General features: G+C 37.6%; 2 protein-coding genes across 6 annotated transcripts in view; both read right to left on the bottom strand.

The window, feature by feature from the left end:
- LOC126819772 (monocarboxylate transporter 12) overlaps positions 1-6,568 on the bottom strand; it is a 29,034-nt gene extending 22,466 nt beyond the window's left edge. For 2 of the 4 annotated variants that reach the window (XM_050548028.2, XM_050548032.2), the window contains exon 1: positions 6,350-6,568. The gene's annotated coding sequence lies outside the window, so the exon portion shown is untranslated. The remainder of the gene's footprint in view (positions 1-6,349) is intronic. The other 2 variants (XM_050547991.2, XM_050548037.2) reach the window with 2 other exon arrangements.
- Positions 6,569-13,933: 7,365 nt separating this feature from the next.
- LOC126819640 (uncharacterized) overlaps positions 13,934-19,467 on the bottom strand; it is a 30,115-nt gene continuing 24,581 nt past the window's right edge. The window contains exons 14-18 of one of the 2 annotated variants that reach the window (XM_050547812.2): positions 18,061-18,078; positions 17,598-17,615; positions 15,531-15,621; positions 14,479-14,588; positions 13,934-14,151 (exon numbers count right to left, since the gene is read on the bottom strand). In XM_050547812.2, coding sequence (XP_050403769.2) covers positions 14,057-14,151; positions 14,479-14,588; positions 15,531-15,621; positions 17,598-17,615; positions 18,061-18,078 — 332 coding nt within the window. In that variant the 3' untranslated portion in view covers positions 13,934-14,056. The remainder of the gene's footprint in view (positions 14,152-14,478; positions 14,589-15,530; positions 15,622-17,597; positions 17,616-18,060; positions 18,079-19,467) is intronic. The other variant, XM_056099934.1, reaches the window with a different exon arrangement.

The following is a 19,467-nucleotide window of genomic DNA, read 5'->3' as shown; positions in this document are numbered from 1 at the left end:
GAATTTTGAGGCATGACCCGCTTACTTTTTCTTAAACACCTTATGTCATCCCTCTTTCAGTTTAGATAGCTAACAATTTATGCTTTAATTTCGTAAAATCCATAAGCCACTATAACAGTCGTGTACAGATAATATATATGAATCAATGAATAGGGTTTACCATGCAGAGCACCACTTTTATACTTGCTAGTAATTTCAATGGCAACCACTGTGGTTTAGTGAGTGGGACGCCGATTCACTAACAAGGAGGTAAGGGGCTCGATCCTCGGTATTTTCCAACGTGGCTTGCCCTTGTCAGTGGTGTTACGGTATTACGGAGGAACCGACAAGTCTAGTATTTCGGATGGGACGAAAATCCATATGTAGTTGAATGTAGCCCAATTTCAGTGAAAGTTTAAGGCATAAATCGTCGACATCATGATCTACCAAAGCAATAAAGTGTGTCAAAAAGCACTCTGACAAATTATATCGAAATTGACTATATAAGTCTGTTAATGTTACCTATATAATACCCAACTCATAGCTAGTCGTATTATTACATCTAATTATTTCGAAGAGTATATATACATGTACATAGTTGTCATGGTAACAATTAGATCAGGTTTAACACCTACGTCAACAGTATACAAGTCTATAACATTCCATGTACATGTTAATTATACAACCTATGTTCATTTACATTGCATGTATATTCATTGATCAAAGGTTATGTGTTTGTTTGAGTTAATAGTTCATCAGTGTAAATCACTTCGGTTGTGGGATATTTCATATAGATGTTATCTATTTTAAGTTCAACAATTTTCTTCGATAAGCCAACTAGGTATCCTTTATTAATCGTCCGATACTTGTTCGTTACGCGTTAATTAGTGCAATGTTTACTATGTCATGACGTTTGCCACATGGTTTAATTTGTCTGATGTTTCCGACCAGGCATCCATTTGTCCGATATTTCAGACCGACCGGACTTTTTTTTTGTTTGATTAACAATGAAACTCATAAAATACAGACTAGTTGGTAAATATGCCCGATTCATAACTTTCCTTCACACAAATTTACAGTAAGAGTATAGATGATGGGACTGTTCAGTGCTGAACAACGTTTCGGCTAGTATTGCTTTTTAGTATTCATGAAGCAAATGTCTAGAGCTTTGTACTGCTGCAGATCGTTGGGCTGTCACCAATATCAAACGATTCGTGGAGCCTTGAGTGCCCGTTTGCCTACAATTCCTCCAGGCTTACGGTGGCTGTCGAAGGTCGTTGGTGATCCCCGGGTCTTCCGGTTTTCTCACTCTCACACTACCAAACATCCACACACACAAACTCTCTCTCTCTCTCTCTCTCTCTCTCAATGATGTTACAAAACCAGTACTTTTGTTAACAACCTAGGTTTCAAGAAGTATATGCTTCTTTAGGATTATGTCATTAACCATGACCCCAGACAGCCTAATTATGAGAAATAATGGTGGAACTGACAAGTACAATGGTTAAGATATATATTTACATAGAAATGATTGGCACCAAGTCATATTATTCTGTTGGGAATCTATATATATAGATTTATCAGACATGACACGAACACACGTAACGGAAACGGAACCAATCACGTGTTGTCACTGTTCTCGGGTAATGTAGATTCAGTTTTTCAGATAAAATGTCTAAGGTCTGGCTACAGAAGAATACACAATTTCACAAAACACATACACTAGATGTTATACAATTGTCCATGTGAAGACATTGTTTCAAAACACAGCGTACAAATCCAAGAGACTCAAAATTGTAAAAAGAAAATATTATATCCATAACACCGTGTTCATCATATTGACATCTAGCATTTGGGTTGGCTTTTGACCGTCAGCCATAAAAAGTCAAACATTTCGGATTTTGATCTACTTAGACTCTGTTTTTATTTCTGAAAATCGAGTGCTGAAGTCAAATAGTACACTTTTTGCAGTTTAATGACGCACAATGTCGCTATTTTCCCATATTTACAGATTTGGTTTTGTTCCGCGGGAATTGACTGTTAAGCAATTTTATTGTTAACATAGTTGAAAACAGGAATGACCTATATAAGAGAATGAATGAAGTAACCAGTCGGTGGATTATTTTTAAGTTTAAGACGACCGACTGTAAATATGGTATTGATCGATTTTCTTTACGATGTTCATATCCTTCCGAGAAGTATTAACCCAATTCTTGTTTCTAACTCGGTTGATTCAACCATATTAATCAATGTTGATAAGTTACTGTGTTACGTAAATTTAAAGTTGGGTATTATTTCTTTAAAATATCGACTGTTTTATACAGACTGTAATTTATATTCGAGAGCCTAGGGCACAATGTATATGGATATCAAATCAAATTGTTTCTGGAGATTGCTTTTTCAACTACACATTAACTTGATTCTGTTTTTCGTTAGGTCAAGTTAACCTTGTAAGTTTTTTTTAAAGAGACATGTCTTATATTCTTATTAAAGTAAATTTTAAGTGGAGCAAGGTGTGCGGATGTGCAATGTGTTCACTGGAGATCTTGTCACTTTAAAATATCATAAAGGGGAAGTCCAGCCGTTGCTTTACATGTTCATTATTATTTAGTGTTGAACTAGTTTACAGCCATTCTCCATTATTAAATCCACGTAAAAGTTTCATCTTCAATTAACAAATTAACTGTGACGTGGGGGTAATTTTTAAACACTGTAAACGAAACAAGTGGCGCCTGTGGTATACAAATCTTTGACCCAATGTCTTTCTTACTGCATATTTACACAGTACTAGACCAGCTACATGTATATATTATATAGCATGATCGGTTGAGCTAATTGGTTTATTAACAGTAGCTGGCAGTTACTCTGATGACATCTCCACCAGGGTCTTAATTTGTTATTGAAAAGCAAAATGAGTTACACTTCGGGTTCTGAATTGCAGAAACTATTTTACTACTAGATAATGTAGAAAATAAAAGGAATTTGTAACGGCTGTACTTCTCCTTTAACTCTAGTCAGTATGTTTATTTACATGTGCCCGTCTTACGTCAGACTCACAATAAACCAACTGTAATCAATATGTAGGATCAGGGGATTTGGAATTTGGACAGCTTCATAAACCGCTTTAATAATGATCTTATAGAGTGCAATGGTGCAGAAAAATGTCCTACCCCATTATGTCCCCAATGGAACTTTCATTCTCACTCATGATTAATGTCATTAATGGTTTTCAATAGCTTGAATCTATTTCAAGACATTTTATTGACACTTTAAGATCTTCTTACGGTATCTGGTTACTTTTCGAAAAGTCAATGTTATCGTGCCTATCTTTCACATCAGTTTATTGAAAGATCATGTTAATTAGGTGGGGATTAAGACACTTATTTTTACTCGTATGTGCAGATACATTCGGATACGTTTCGATACGATCAACACGATTTGTACGACTGACCACAATATCTGGTAAGACCTGATAGGATCACCATGATTAAAACTACGATTTCAATCGTAGCGCGAATCGTGATAGTGGGAACCTAGCATAAGGAATTCTGGTGTAATTCACTTTCATGCTTGTCCTCTGATTTCACAATCTAGTAAATTAGTCTGGTAGCCACATCTCCATACTGATGACGTATATCTTCTTTGATTGGCATTTAGTAATTGAACATATTTATACAAGGTACAATTTTATGGATACACAATTACTGAGTTTGACGTCGCTTAGTCAGTGCCGGACTGGTGTGACTAAGGCCCACCTGTCAGGTCATTGACCAAGGCCCACACAAGTTCGCGCCAAAGGCACGTCCGAGGGGGGTCTTGGGGGATTCTCCCCCCCCCCCCGGAAAATTTTGAAAATTGACAACCGCAAACCCATTTTCCAAGCATTTCAGACCAAAGCAGAAGAAGGCAAATTTTTGATTTCATGATACAATTAGATAACAGAATGACCCAAGAGCACTATCATTAGATGAATTTGAGAATTCTCTTCAGTGTCAAAAAACAAAACCTTTTATTCTACGTGATGAAAATAATGCAAATTATAATATACATACAGTACACGTATTTGACAGTTCTGTTGACGCACATCACAGAATATAATTTTTCGCGAAAAACTCAAAACTGGCAAGTTTTTGGCGATTATTTCGGCGATAATGACTTATGAAGAACTAAGAAGAAGTTAAAAGATGAATTACACGGTTCTCGGTATAATGAGGTCAAACTCATAAAGTTCTTTCCTTGTAGTACACTTCTTTTTTTGTGTTGTTTGTCAGTCATTTTTTTCCTATCTTTTCTTTCTCATGTCCTCTGCCCTCTCCTCTCCTCCCTTCTTTCTTTTCTTTCCTCCCCCCTCCTTTCTTTCTCTTTTCTTTCTCTTTTTTTCTTTATAGGCTTAGGCCCATTTTTTTTAATGAGCTTAGGCCCACCTGTCACGGACAGGTGGACAGGTGGGCCCAGTCCGGCACTGCGCTTAGTATTAAACTCAGTAATTGTGTATCCATGAAATTGTACTTGTATTAAAACATAAGTAATCAAATGATAAGAAATGAAATGAAATGGGGTTTAACGTCCTACTGTTCTGCTCCTATACTGGGCTAATGAAGACGGCCATACGCCATACAGTATGCTATGAGGGAAATTTTGCCCGGGCAGTGGCACTATCGCCTACTCTTATATCGAATTCCAACTGCAAAGGGATCTTTTACGTGCATTCCAATGTTTACACGGGACCTCGGTTTTTCGTCTCATCCGAAGGACTAGACAGCTATCCTTGTCAGGCCCTCCGTCCTGCATCGCTGACAAGGGGAAACCACGTCGGAAAATCGGGATGAACTTTCTCGGCCAATGCAGGGATCGAACACCCGACCTCCAGGCTAGCGAGCCAGCGCCTTACCCACCTAGCCACAAATGATAAGAATTCGTTTGTTAAAAAAAATTAACCTTTGTAGTATTAATTAAAACGGACATGTTGATTTCGACGGTGACTTGTACTGAGCAATTTAGTGGCTTCAGAGCTTCATAAATTAATTACCCGAATCACAGATCAAATATAGTTATTCATTGGGTTAGACTATAGACGTTGCAATGACAGCGTGATTAATTAACCATATTTAATGGTTAATAATCGAACTGTATTAAACTGTAGGCGTTGTTGGGACTGGCAATTGTCCAAATTAATCAAGAAATAATTGTTGAACGTTGAATACTATCCGAATTGTTTTTGTTTGTTTTTTTTTTTAAAATGAAATAGGTACAGGGACGTGTCTCGGGAGGTGGGGGGGGGCAGTCGTGATCGGTCTAAAAATTATGCATCTCGGCAACTAAATGAATTAATAAAGCAAACAGACACTGCCAAAATAGAAGGAAGAAATCCCAGATACTTAGAGGGGTTGGATGGCCGAATGGTTAGCACGTGCGCGCTTTATCATAAGGCCTGTCATTGAGTCAACTGGCATGGTTTCGAATCCTCCGTTGTACGTGACAAGGAGTAGGGTCGCCTGTCCAATCTCGTGGGTTTTCTCCGGGTCCTCCCGTTTTCTTCCACTGCTAAAGACCCCTACGCGCAAGCGAATTATTGAAATAAAATTAAACCATTTGTTACGCCCGAAATGACCTAGTTTGTGTCGGGTGGACGTTAAACCCCATTTCTCTCTCTCCCCAAATACTTAATATGTATGAATATATCTGATCTATGATTGCGTTGGATATCACAATACGAGCCAGTTTTTGAAAGCTCAAATTAGTAAAAACTATTTTGCGTTCAGTAATGAAACAGGAACGCCTCAATGAACGCCTCAAAACCGGGCTATAATGAAGACGGTCATGCATACGCCATACAGTATGCAATGAGAAAAATTTTGCCCGGGCAGCGGCATTCAGGACTACACTTATATCGAATTCCAACTGTCAAGGGATCTTTTACGTGCATGCCAATGTATACACGGGACCTGGTCAGTGTTTTCTGACCACCAGAAATCGTCCAACATTTTTCCTCAAAGTCAAGGAAATGGTATTTCTGCGTGAGAAGGCCTATAATATACACTCGTATTACTATTAGGGGTCTGTGCATCAGTCGGTACGCCCCGGCCGTACGCCCCTGGCAGCCTGCTAATAATAGTTCTTACATTAACCATGAAATTACGTGGCTTATTTTGTATTTGAGCATATTATTCGTTCGTTAATTAAAAGGGCCTACCTAGCTTTAATTATTACAATCCTTTCCTTTTTAGAACTAGCTGTTCAAAACGCGCATAATAACAACAACGTTCTCTTCTGACACTGATATAGGCCTACTGATGTTTATTTATGGACCTCGATAAAATGTCGGATTTCAAGAAAAACAAAGACAAGCTAACAGACACAGTTTACTTACGTTTAGTTGAATCAAACCATTCCTTAGGGATTTAATTGTTAGTGTTGGTGTCAATTAGCTAACTTCCTGTATCTTGACCTCAATTAACTCCAATATTCTACTCAATTTTACATAAAATTGCGACCTTCGTTGAATGTACACAGTGGCTGGATAATACGGGGTGGTAGACTAGAATATCACGTGAATTTTCAAAGTAAACGTGGTTATCTCCCCTACAATAAATGTTGACTTCATTATTTCATCCCCCCACCAAAATAGCTTTTCCATTTTAACATGTCTGCACGAACTGCATTTTTTTTAAGCACAAATTATATTATCTTTACAACCGTAGAAACAGGATAATTTAAAACATAATTCCCCCACACCGCAAAAAAAAGAAGCTTTTCCACGTTCTATTTTAAAATTTTAACATGTATGCACGAACTGCATGAAGTACAAATTACAACCGTAGAAACAGGTCTATATGGACTTGTGAAAATGTTCTAAAGTTTAATTAACAGCTTTATAGGCTTACTTAGTCATATCCATCCATTCGGTGATAGCACGGTGGTTCCAGAAAGATATAATGGAGCAATACTATTTCATCCTCAGCTTAATAGGCCTAATATCCAAACAAAGTACACATTTGCAATCATCTTTTGTTATATACTATTCAAAAAAAGTAGGGGATATTTGATTTTTAAGTGTTATTAAAGTCACCTAATGAAACTGACGAAGAAACAAATGACAAAATGAAATGAAGTTCACATTCATCGATTTATTCCAAATGATCGTTAGACTAAGTAAGGCACAGACTGACCATTATAAGGGTAAAATGATACCCGGGGTCAAACAGCAAAGTTACCACAGCATCACAACCAAGTCAGTAACGGGTAAATCCTCCTCTGTTTGCCAAACAAGCATTGATCCGACGTGGCATACTCCTAATGAGACGTCTAAGGTCATTTTGGTCCAGATTGTCCCATTCCTGTTGCAACGCAGCAGCAAGTTCTTGGACATTGGCAGGACGTTGTTGACGTTGACGTAACCTCTGTCCAAGCATGTCCCAGACATGCTCGATGGGGGAGAGGTCGGGACTCAGTGCTGGCCAAGGTAATGTGGTGATGTTCTGTTGTTGGAGGTAACCTGTAACGATCCTGGCCCTGTGACATCTTGCGTTGTCATCCTGGAAGATAAAAAGGGCGGCCATGACGTCGTGCGAACGGCACAACATGGACTGCCAAGATGTTGTCCCGGTAGTACTGGCCTGTAACACGCCCTGCAACAACATGTAAAGCCGTTCTTCCAGCAACAGTGATGCCCCCCCACACCATAACAGAACCACCCCCAAATCGATCATGTCTGATGACGTTAACGTCTTGGAAGCGCTCGTTTCGACGACGCCACACCCTCCTACGTCTGTCCAAAAAATCAACAGTGAACCTTGACTCATCTGAAAACATCACATTGCTCCAGCGTCGATTATCCCAGTGTTGACGATCCCTACACCAACGACGTCTTGCCTGAATGTGATGATCTCTCAAAAAAGGGATCACGCGAGGACGTCGGGCGCGAAGGTGACCCCTATGCAGTCGATTCCGAATCGTCTGGCCACTCACTCTCACACCAGTGTCTGTTTGAAGACGAGCGCTGATCTGATTTGCTGTGATGACACGATTTCTCAAGGCCAAGGTACGGATAAATCGATCCTGGGCTTGAGTTGTCGCCCTTGGTCGACCTGAGCGTGGTCTGTCCTATACAGATTGTGTATCACGGTATCTGGACCATAGCCTGCTTATGACAGACTGAGAAACATTCATCGTCCGCGCCACAACCGCCTGTGTTGTGCCGATCTGTAGCATGCCAAGGGCACGTAACCTTTCATTTTGGGTAAGCCGACGCATATCAAAATTTGTTTTCTGGTCACTAAAACAATTAAACTGATGTTTCCACCCTGGAATTCAATGCCACAATGACTGTAACATTCAAAGTCAGAGTCGTGCAAATCTTGGGTTGGACCCCCATGATGATCCCAAGCATCACCTGCATTCCATGCGGTAGCTATTGGTGCGTTTGGGCGTCACATGTAACTGGAAATGTTTCTTCTGTTAGGTTCTATAGTGACTTTTTTCGTAGTCATTTGCATATTTTAGTATTATGCCCCCAAAATTAAATATCCCCTACTTTTTTTGAATAGTATATGAAAAACGGGAATTACGGCAGTTGTATTCGGTCAATCCGGTTTACTTCTCAAATATTCAAGCCTATTAAAATAAATCCTAGACTGTGCAACAGCTACAAAGTTTGCAAACACCTTTTTAGCTCATGGCAATTAGTTTTCGCAACCATCAACATTATAATCAATTATAATGTAGTCTAATAAAAGTTTTGAAATTGTTTCACAACGAGAAGCGAAAGCGACTGAATGAGATTGTTGTAAGTCTGTAAGTTTCTTCAAACGTCACAGAAACATTTTCACAATAAATGTAAGCCTTAATCAATAAATGTACTTTTAAAGAGCCATATAACTCTTTCCAAGAAAATAAATATATCTAATTTTGGATAGCCTATTATTTAGAAAATAACCATTGACATACCTAATTATTCAAAATCCAAGCACATACCGGCTTAGTAATAGACAATATTATAGTAGCCTATGTAGCCTAAAGTATTATTCACAAGCGTATGTTAAACTTGAAAACTTCTAAAAAAAATTGGTATGATTCATGTACATGTACATCTTTCAGCGATGACTTTGAGGAGTTATTTAACAATACATGTAAATAGAAAAATTGCATACAATGTAATTTGAATACGCCTCATGTAGTCAAACATGCCAAATTGAAAAATGTATTAATTCTTTTTACGTACCGACCTCAAGACCGCTCCATAGCTTCCCCCTTAATGCTAGCACATACAATTCACACCTCTGTCGTTGCATGGAGTTCAAAATGACGGCCGCTATTGATGTTATTTTTTAATCGATTAATTCTGTCTGGCTCTGTTTTTGTTAACAGCATGCAAATTCTTATCTGGGATATTTTAAGCAATTTTTTCACATTATATAACTTATTAAACAACCTGCTTTCACTATTTTTCTTATCCAAAAATGTATCATAATTGAATGTCTATTATATTTCTTTTAATGTACTGTCATAACGCATGTTCACAGAAAAGGTAACCTTTGTGACTTAATTAAGGTCCTGTCCCACTAACTAGACGGTTTCAGTATAATCATTGTTTGTTCTTTTCAGTGGGGGAGCTCTGTGATGGCAAAGTAAGCAAGACGCTGCCTCGCTAGCCTGGAGGTCGCGGATTCCCTCCCGGTGTTGGCCGAGAAAGTTCATCGAGATTTTCCAGCGTGGTTTCCCCTTATAAGTTGTGCATGATGGATGACCTGACAAGGATGAATGTATAGTCGAGGTCCCGTGTACGCATTGGTGTGTACTAAGAAGATCCTTTGCAATTTGAATTCGAGCAGAACAGTATAGGACGTTAAACGCCATTTCATTTTTCATTTCTATTCAGTGGGTATTATCGCACACGGAGCTACATACGGTGACCCTAGATGCGGTGACCCATTCGTTTCCCTTGTGAGTCGTGCTGGGCTAGTCGTTCGAATGGTACGAAAATCAGAAGTTGGCTGAAAAAATCCAAGCCCGAAACAACTTTTTCCTCCAATAAGTGCAATCACTGAAAAATCATAGACATAGGAACTGCAACTGTAGTGTTATTATTGTCTTCGTATACCAGACCATCTTGTGAACCTACCCATTGAAATCACCAGAAATGGACACACTGGCTACAAGGCAGCCATCAAATACCTGCAACTGAAACGACTTACCCCCAACACAAATACATAACATGGTCTCGACTTTAGGGGGATTATGCTCGAGCCTTGACAATGACCCGCGTCCTGGGAGGCCATCAACAGCAACCATTCAAGGAAACATTACCCCGGTGCATAACAGGGTGATGGCTGATCGACCATTGACCACTCGACATATTGCCAGTGTTGTGGGCATCTCTCATGAGAGGATTGAGCACATTATCGCTAGCGATCAGAGAATGATGTTCCTTCCTTTCCACAGTAAAGAAATGGGCTGCGGAAGAGAACCTTGGCGATGGCCCGCGTCCTGGAAGGCCATCAACGTCAACCTTTTAAGAATACATTTCCTGGGGGCATGACATTATTGACATGATGATGACTGATCGACGAGTGTGGGGCCACGGTGGCTGAGACGCTGGCTCGCTAGCCTAGAGGTCGGGTATTCGATCCCTGCATTGGCTGAGAAAGTTCATCCAGATTTTCCGGCGTGGTCCCCCCCCCCCTTGTCAGTGATGTAGGACGGAGGGCCTGACAAGGACAGCTGCCTAGTCGTTCGGATGGGACGAAAATCTCAGGTCCCGTGTACACATTGGCGTGCACGTGAAAGATCCCTTGACAGTTGGAATTCGATATAAGAGTAGGCCGTAGTGCCGGTTGTCCGGGAAAAATTTCCCCTATAACACACTGTATCGTATGGCGTATGGCAGTCTTCATTAGCCCAGTTCGGAGCAGAAAAGTAGGACGTTAAATGCTATTTCATTTCATTTCATTTTGATCGACGAGTGACTACTTGCCATATTACCAGTGTTGTGGGCATCTCTCATGAGAAGGTTGAGCAGACTATCGCCAACGAGTTAGGAATTATAAAAGTTTTTGCAAGATGGGTGCCAAAGCTCTTGACTGCGGATCAGAAACATGTCAGGTTCCTGACGCCCCGTGACAATATGTGCCGTTTTGAAGCAGATCCTGATAATTTTTTGGGCCAGATTTATGACCACGGATGAGACCTGTTAACAAAAATGAAAAAGGAACTAGCCGGTCGTCATTTTCGAAGTAATGATGACGCCATGTCAGCTTTGAACTACTTTTTTTAGGGTGGCCGAAGAAAATTTCTTCTTGACCGGCATCCAAGTCTTGCAGCGTCGTTGGCAAGACTTAGTGTCTGTACACCTCGAAGGTGACTATGTAGAAAAATAAATGGAAACCATAGACTTTGTACAGGTCTTTCACAGATAGGCTTAGCACTTTTCAGCCACCCTTCGTAAATCTGATCTATACACCTCTTGTCACATTACCAATCATCTGTCCTCTCTCCCGCTCACGCTTTGTTTCCACAGTATCTCATTAAACATTTTGATCTGTAAATATGGATGATGTTTCAAGTAAAAGGTGACTTTCATATGATGGTTTCTAGAATGGGGTCGCAGTTATCAACAAAAGGTTGGGAACTTAAATCAGCCACTAATTTATAATTGAAAATATAACTTGTTTATACATGGATTTAGACAAATATAACTATTACGTCGTTGTAAATATTTATACTGGCGAACTGATGATGGATTTTTAGTAAGTTAGTTAACACTCCAGACTATCCGTTAATACTGAAAACTGAATGGTAACGCTTTTTATGTAATTTTGTCTGAAATTAAACCAACATTTTGTTCCGTTACTTCACTCTGGTCTAAAGTAGGCTATAACGTATTAGCTATGTCTTCATCTGTATTCTGGCATATCTTATTATTTACTTCCATATTACATCGTTTGGCAATTCCTGATGCTAAATAGTAACAAATTGTAGGCTACCGCTTTTTAGCTTTTTGTGACAACATTGGACTTTCTAGCCAGTCGAACTTGCCAGAAGATAGCCACATACAAGGTAAAAGAAGACCCCTCCCCCCCCCAAAAAAAACCCAACAAAAGAAAACCGGTCCGACCATGGTTAACACATGCGCTTTGAATCAAAGGGTCTGTCATTGGGTCAATTTGTGGGGTTTCAATTCGCCGCTTGTACGTGACAAGGAGTTGGGTCGTCTGTCCAACCTCGTGGGTTTTTTCTATACCCTCCGGTTTCTTCAAACTGCTAAAGATCCCTATGGGTAAGCAAATTATTTAAATAAAATTGAACGACGTGTTAGTCCCGAAATGACCTCATTTGTGTCGAGTGGACATTAAAATCTCATTTCTCTCTCTCCGACCATTGACCTATTCTTGTGATATTTTCCGATGTTAACGCACATTCGACCAGCCCATGTTTAGTCTATAGTGTTGTTTTAGATATATCAGAACCCACAGGTCATGTCAGATTTGATGAAGGGATTGGAATACAAGAAATCTAAATTCTTACTATTGGAATGGCACCGCATGACCCCGGACAAAGAATGACAAATCACTCGGAGTGAGTGAAAAAACGACCTGAAACAAATTAGTTACGCATATGATCTGGATGCCTAGTTGAGGTGGTTCCACGTGTAATTTCCTTAGAAATTATTGGGAAGAAAATAACCTATAAATTTGTTAATGCTGCTTTAGAATTTTTGCTATAAAATCAACCGTGTAACTTAAAGTCAGTTGTGTAAACCTATGGTATTCTATAGAAAAAATATTTTGTTCCGTAGATTTTGTAGAGACACATTTTAAGAGATTAATGTTCTATAGTTTTCTGTAGAATTTAACAAATACTATAGTTTCCAACAGAATAATGTAGGACATTTAATGTTCTATGCAGCATAATAATATTTCATAATGTTAAGATAGAATTTTGTAATGCACAAAGATGTATAATGTAGAATTCATCAGGTTTCCTCTAATTTTAATGGTACAATGGCTTACAATGTTGCTGTAGACAAAAATTTGTTAGTTTAATCCTTTATTATATTTCTAATTCCTCTATATAATTTACGCACAGGGTAATAACTCTAGAAATTAGAAATTATTATTGAAAATCATTAAAAATTAATATGCTTTTTTATTATTGAAAATCATTAAAAATTAATATGCTTTTTTATTATTGAAAACCAGTAAAAATTAATATGCTTTTTCATTTCAGTAAGATACACAAACCATCAGTTTCAGAAATATATATGGATTATTGTAGTCTCTTGTGCTAACAAGGAATGTGAATGACAGACAAGCAGACATGATTATAGATGCAAATTTGTTGGCTGTGACAAGCTGTAATTAGACCTAAAGATCTACAAATATGTACAAGTATGTGTTTATGTCCTGGCTTAATATAAAGTATCCATAAGGAGTACTTATTTCTTTTTCAAACCACCCTATTCCTAGTCTTGACACAACTGTATTCTTTCTTAGACTGATTTTCTTCTATATTTTTTTATAAATTATTTATTATTTTGACGGCTAGGACACTGGACTATTGAGCAGAATTTCTTGACTCCAGAGTAGAGTCCTGTTTTAAACTGTCTAGTTGTAATAGCAGTGGGTCTGACAAGGATAACATGTGCACATAGATCTGTTAGATCACCATCCTTGATGTTTTGAGATTTTTGATGTTTTGAGAATTTTGATGTTTTGAGATTTTTTTATTTAGTTAATGTAATAGCTCTATTGGACAGGGTTATTTATATGTAGGTTCTCTAATTTACCTCTCTCTATATATATATATATATATACACACGTGTATATGTATATATGCATTATTATATTACATTACAGAGTGGGAGAATGTAGGAGATGGACCATGAGCTTAAGAACTAGCTTAAGAACTAAAGGTAACAAATACTTCCATAAGAAGTTTCTTGAAACAAAATCTTGGCTTCAGGTTACAGAAATTTTATTACTCGAGTTTAAAAAAAAAACATAATGAATAATACAAAAACATATTTCGATTTTAACATTAATTCTAAAAGGCACCATTTATTTATTTAAAATGTAATGGCCTAATCAGCATCAATATTATCACTGTCCAACCAGGCAATATAACTATCATCAAGATCATAAACATCATCAACATCTCTTGGCTTCTTTTTTCCACCTATAAAATACAATATAGGTACATGTTATACAATCCATAAAAGAGATGCATGCATTGCAATTCAATTTCCTCCCTATAGTGCAGCCTTGGTTATTAAATATCGAACGGACTATTAGATATCTCAGTGAATATTTCACTCAGTGGAAGACTTTCATAGAGAACTGTCTGAAACCACTCAATTATTGACAAATCATTACTCAATGATGAAATATATTTCTCAAAATAATTGAAACAATATAACATTTAGGAACCAGGAAATGGAATAACATGCTTAAAGTATAATGAACTATCCGGCCAACGTAAAGGTACATCGAAACTAATACTTACAAGTATTTATATGAGATTTTTTGAAAGCTTTGATTTCCTTTCTAATAGGTCTAGCCAATTTACAAACTTTAGCAACTCTTCTGTAGCATCTCATTGTCTTGTAACCTTGCCTAAAATAAACATTAATCTGTCATACATATTATCTATTAAGTCGGGCATTATTATAACTACTAGTTTTAAAAAAAAAGGACATACGGCACCTGTCACAGACTTTGTCAAGTACAAATTATCCCACAACCTACATTGTCAGGCACAAATAATCGCACAACGTTTATAAGTTTGGTGATAATTTGTGTGTGACAAAGTCTGTGACTGACGGGTATCCTTTGTCCAGGCTTGTAGAATGGTTTTAAGATTGAGATTCCACTACATTATGTTTATGATTCTGTACACATGTAATGTTATTAGACGCAGTTGACCTATATTCACATTTTTGGAACACTTCTAAGCAGAAGTAGAACTTGAAATTATTGTTCTTTTAATACACCATCTTCCTGTGGCAGCTAGGTTGTAAAGATATTTAGCTACGCTGTGCCATATCCATCACAGAATGACATGAAGGACTGTTCAAGCATGATCCATGAAGATATCAATGCACTCATAAAATAAAACAGACTGGGTGGCGAAATAATTGGATTTAAATGTTCTGCTAAAATATAGTCAATAGAATAAAGCTAAATATTTCCAGATTGGCCATGCATTAGACCTGAAATGAAATGAAATGGGGTTTAACATCCTACTGTTTTGCGCCGTCTGGGCTACAGTGTGCTATGAGAAAATTTTGCTCGGACAGCGGCACTACAGCTTTCTCTTATATCGAATTCCAACTATCAAGGGTTCTTTTGTGTGCACGTCAATGTGTACACAGGACCTAGATTGTTCGATCTATCCGAACAATTATACTTACTATACTTTAGCGAGTCAAATTCTTAATCACTGAGCTACTGTGGCTCCCCCACCAGAAAACTGATGTTGAATATATATATATATGAGACACGCTTTCTCTTTTGAGACTAAACTTCGTGGTGAATCTTTAATTTGATTTTACTTACAGACACTTTTCTTTATTACCAGCTTCATATCCAACTAATTTTCTCTTACACTTAGAAATCAGTGCTTCACACTTTGCCGGAGGAAATCGTCCTTTAAAAGATCAATTCAGATTAATATTTGTGTAAATTGCTTTTTTCACAGCAGATAATCAAAGAAAAAGTAAGATCAAATTTAAAGCGGAGGCATGAATTAGGCAACTGTAATGAATGGCCATCTGAATTGTCTTGTTTAAAGCCGGATAGAAATGTTGTCAAAGAAATACACAGGATCTCCAGCATACATGCTTCAATCAAAGGTATCAAGAATTTTAAACCAGTGGTTCCCATGCAAGATACATCCACATCCAATTAAGAGTTGGATAGAGAACAAGCTAAAAACAAAACTGTGATTTTTTGTACAAACAGGGGACATAAAAATCAGATGCCAGGCAGGATACGCCCACATTTTGCAAGCTAAAAACATACGCGATTTTTTGTACAATCAGGGGCAATAATCCAGAAATTTATAGCCTGAAATGTGCAAATATCAGACGGGACTGAGATCTTTGGGATATAAAGATATGTTTTAAGTTTCATCAAAATCGGATAAAAATTGTGACCTCTTGAGGGTCCACAACCTTCGTATAACACACTTCTACACAATTTGCATACAAAGAGCGGTCATTTTGTCGGACATTTGCATTTAGATTTTCCCGAAATTCAAATTCAACCCTTATTATGGTGGAATGGTGATGTTTTTAAAAGGTTTTTAAAATTGGAAAAAAATTGTGACCTCTAGAGAATCCATAAGCTAAAAATGTGATATTTAGAACGATCAGGGGCCATAATCCAGGAAGTTACAATTCGATGTGTACGAAAATAGAAAGGATCCAAGATATTTGGGTTATAAACATGCATTTCAAGTTTCATCAAAATCAGAGGAAAATTGTGACTCCAGAGGGGTCACAACCCTGATACACAATAATTTGACACTATTTGCGAACGAGGGGCGGCCATTTTGTCCGTCAGTTTTGGTCCGATTTTTACGAAATTCGAACTCAACCACCCTTAGGGTGTAACGGTGATATATTTAAATGTTTTTTTTTAAATCGAATAAAAATTGTGACCTATATAGTGTCCACAAGCTAAAAATGCGATTTTTCGTACAATCAAGGGCCATAATTCAGGAAGTTACTATCTGATATGCCGAATATCGAAAGGAACCAAGATCTTTCGGTTATTAATTTACATTTCAAGTTTCAAAAAAATCAAAAGAAAATTGTGACCTCTAGAGGGTCCACAACATTGACATACCATATTTTTACGCTATTTGAGAACGAAGGGCGGCCATTTTGTCGGTCAGTTTTGGGCCGATTTTCACGAAATTTGAACCCAGCCGGTGATATAATAATACGGTTTTTCAAATCGGATAATAATTATGACCTCTATAGGGTCCACAAGCTAAAAACGTGATTTTTCGTACAATCTGGGGCCATAATTCGGGAACATATGTTCCGATATGTGCGAATATTGAAAGGAACCGAGATCTGTGGGTTATAAACATACATTTTAAGTTTAAACGAAATTGGATACAAATTACGACCTCTACAGTGTTCACAATCTAAAAACTTGATTTTTCGTACAATCAGGGGTCATAATCCATGAAGTTACAGTTCGATACATGCCAATATCGAAAGGAACCCGAGATCGTAGGGTGATAAACCTATATTTCAAGTTTCATTGAAATCGGACGGATAGGGGCGACAATATACGTCTACATGAAAATGTGGGCGTATAAAAATTGTGCCCTCTAGAGTGTCCACAAGTTATTCTCCTATACATGCCAATATCGAAAAGCACTGAGATCTTTGGGAGATATACCTATATTTTAGGTTTCGTCAAAATCTAATAAAAATTGTGACCTGTAGAGTGTCCAACAATAAATTGTGGACGCACGGACGGACAAACAGGGGTGATGGCATAATACGTCCACATGAAAATGTAGGTGTATAAAAATGATCAAAGGTAATAGCAATGGAAGACACTTCTTTCAGTAAATGATAAAATGTTGGGTTTTTTTTTACATACCTGAATTTTTCTTTGGTACTTTAGTTATATAAGAAACAATATAAAAAACAAAACTATTAAGAGAGATAAACAATTAAAGTAAGAAAAACAGAATTATTTAATTAAAAAAGAAACCCCAAAAAATTATTTGCATTAGAGCAGTGGTACTGTATATTGTTAAGTTTAGAGACGTATTGAACCACAAGAGTTACAGGGTAGGCCTACAGGGACCAAACCTCTACTCATCTTGTTTTTGGTAACTTAGCATAATATTGTTCTTTGAACAATAGCGAATCGATTGACAAAGTTTAACTTTTGATATGACGTCACAATTCCAACATGTCATGTCCATAGTACGCTCACACATTAACACTGAGTTACATTACATGCATTTAGCATAGTTTTAACACTATTTACAGCTTTAGACAAGCCTAGTTCTGGCTGATCAAATGTTTTAGTACTTTTTAATTGAAAAAATATTTACCTTTATTATTGCCGGGACCTGAAAAAATAAATTATTCCTTATACTTTGAAGTTAGACATAAAACATTTCTATATTAACAAAATTAAACATAAAACTGTGTGATGCCAACTAGTAACCCAGAAGGTCGACACTATTGTCTTGTAAGTAGAACAGATGAAATCTTGTCATTTATATAAAAATTACAGGTCAGGTATAAAAATCTGATCAAAACTGAGATAATTCATTGTAAATATCTTCCTAAATGGGAATAAATGAAATGCTCCGACTCGTCTAATGAAGACGGGCATATGCCATACAGTGTGCTATGAATGAAATTTTGCCCGGACAGCGGCGCTATGACCTACTCTTATATCGAATTCCAACTGCCAAAAGGTCTTTTACATGTTTGCCCATGTGTACACAGGACCTCGTTTTTTTGTCCCATCCGAACAACTGGTAGGGGGAACCATGCTGGAAAATCCCAATGAACTTTCTCGGCCAATGCAGGGATTGAACACTAGACCTTCAGGTTAGCGAGCCAACGTCTTACTCACTGAGTCACTGTGATTCCCCTTGCCAGAAAAGCCAGACATGATTGAGAGGCAAATTCAGCATATGGTTAGAATTATAGGATGAAATATGAAATGTTAGCCCCTTTCCCCGTTAACCTAGAGCAGAACAGTAGGACATTAAAGATACTTTCCCAGAAAAGTCTTTATTGGTTGATTATTTCCAATAAAAGTATGGCAATTTTGGTATATGGAAAATAGAAACATCCAATTTTACTAGAAAAATACTGGATTCCTTGAAAAACACTCATGGAGCGCATACAGGACAAAAATGTAAGGGTTTCCTTAACTGGCAACCCGATGATTAGGGATTTCTGCTTGAGTTTCGTCAAAGGTTACATGCGAAGATTATTTGATTTCTCAGCGTTAGTGAGCACTTGATGCTTATGTTGATAAACTAGATGGTGAGCTTAAGCATTCAACAGTTTCTGAGATAAACACCACAGAAAAATATGTGGGCAGTGGATAATCCGAGAATTTAATTAGGCTTCGATATTTATAAAGACAACATCGACTTGTATATGCAATGAATTCTCGTCCGGCTTCGCACCTGTTGCTAGTTACTGCGTTAGCCAAGTCACGTGACACAAACATGACCACTTTTAATATATATTTTTATAGCAGGGGTATTCCCTTGAAAATACAATCTTTTGAGAATGATTTGAAGCAAAATTTCGATAGAGTTTGAATAGGTTTTTAGTCCAAATATATCACTGAATCACCCAGTTTGTACGCAGAAATGTATCTTTAAACTCCATTTCATTTTATTTCATTTCTTTCCCCGTAACAAAAGAAGCATTCATGCTTATTGAGATACAATGACTAATGCAACCTCATCAGGACTGAACACTGGGTTTCT

Source organism: Patella vulgata, chromosome 1 (genome assembly GCF_932274485.2).
Source record: "Patella vulgata chromosome 1, xgPatVulg1.2, whole genome shotgun sequence".
NCBI lineage: Eukaryota > Metazoa > Mollusca > Gastropoda > Patellidae > Patella > Patella vulgata.
Note: the sequence above shows the minus strand (reverse complement) of the source record. Positions and strands in the feature narration are given on the sequence as shown.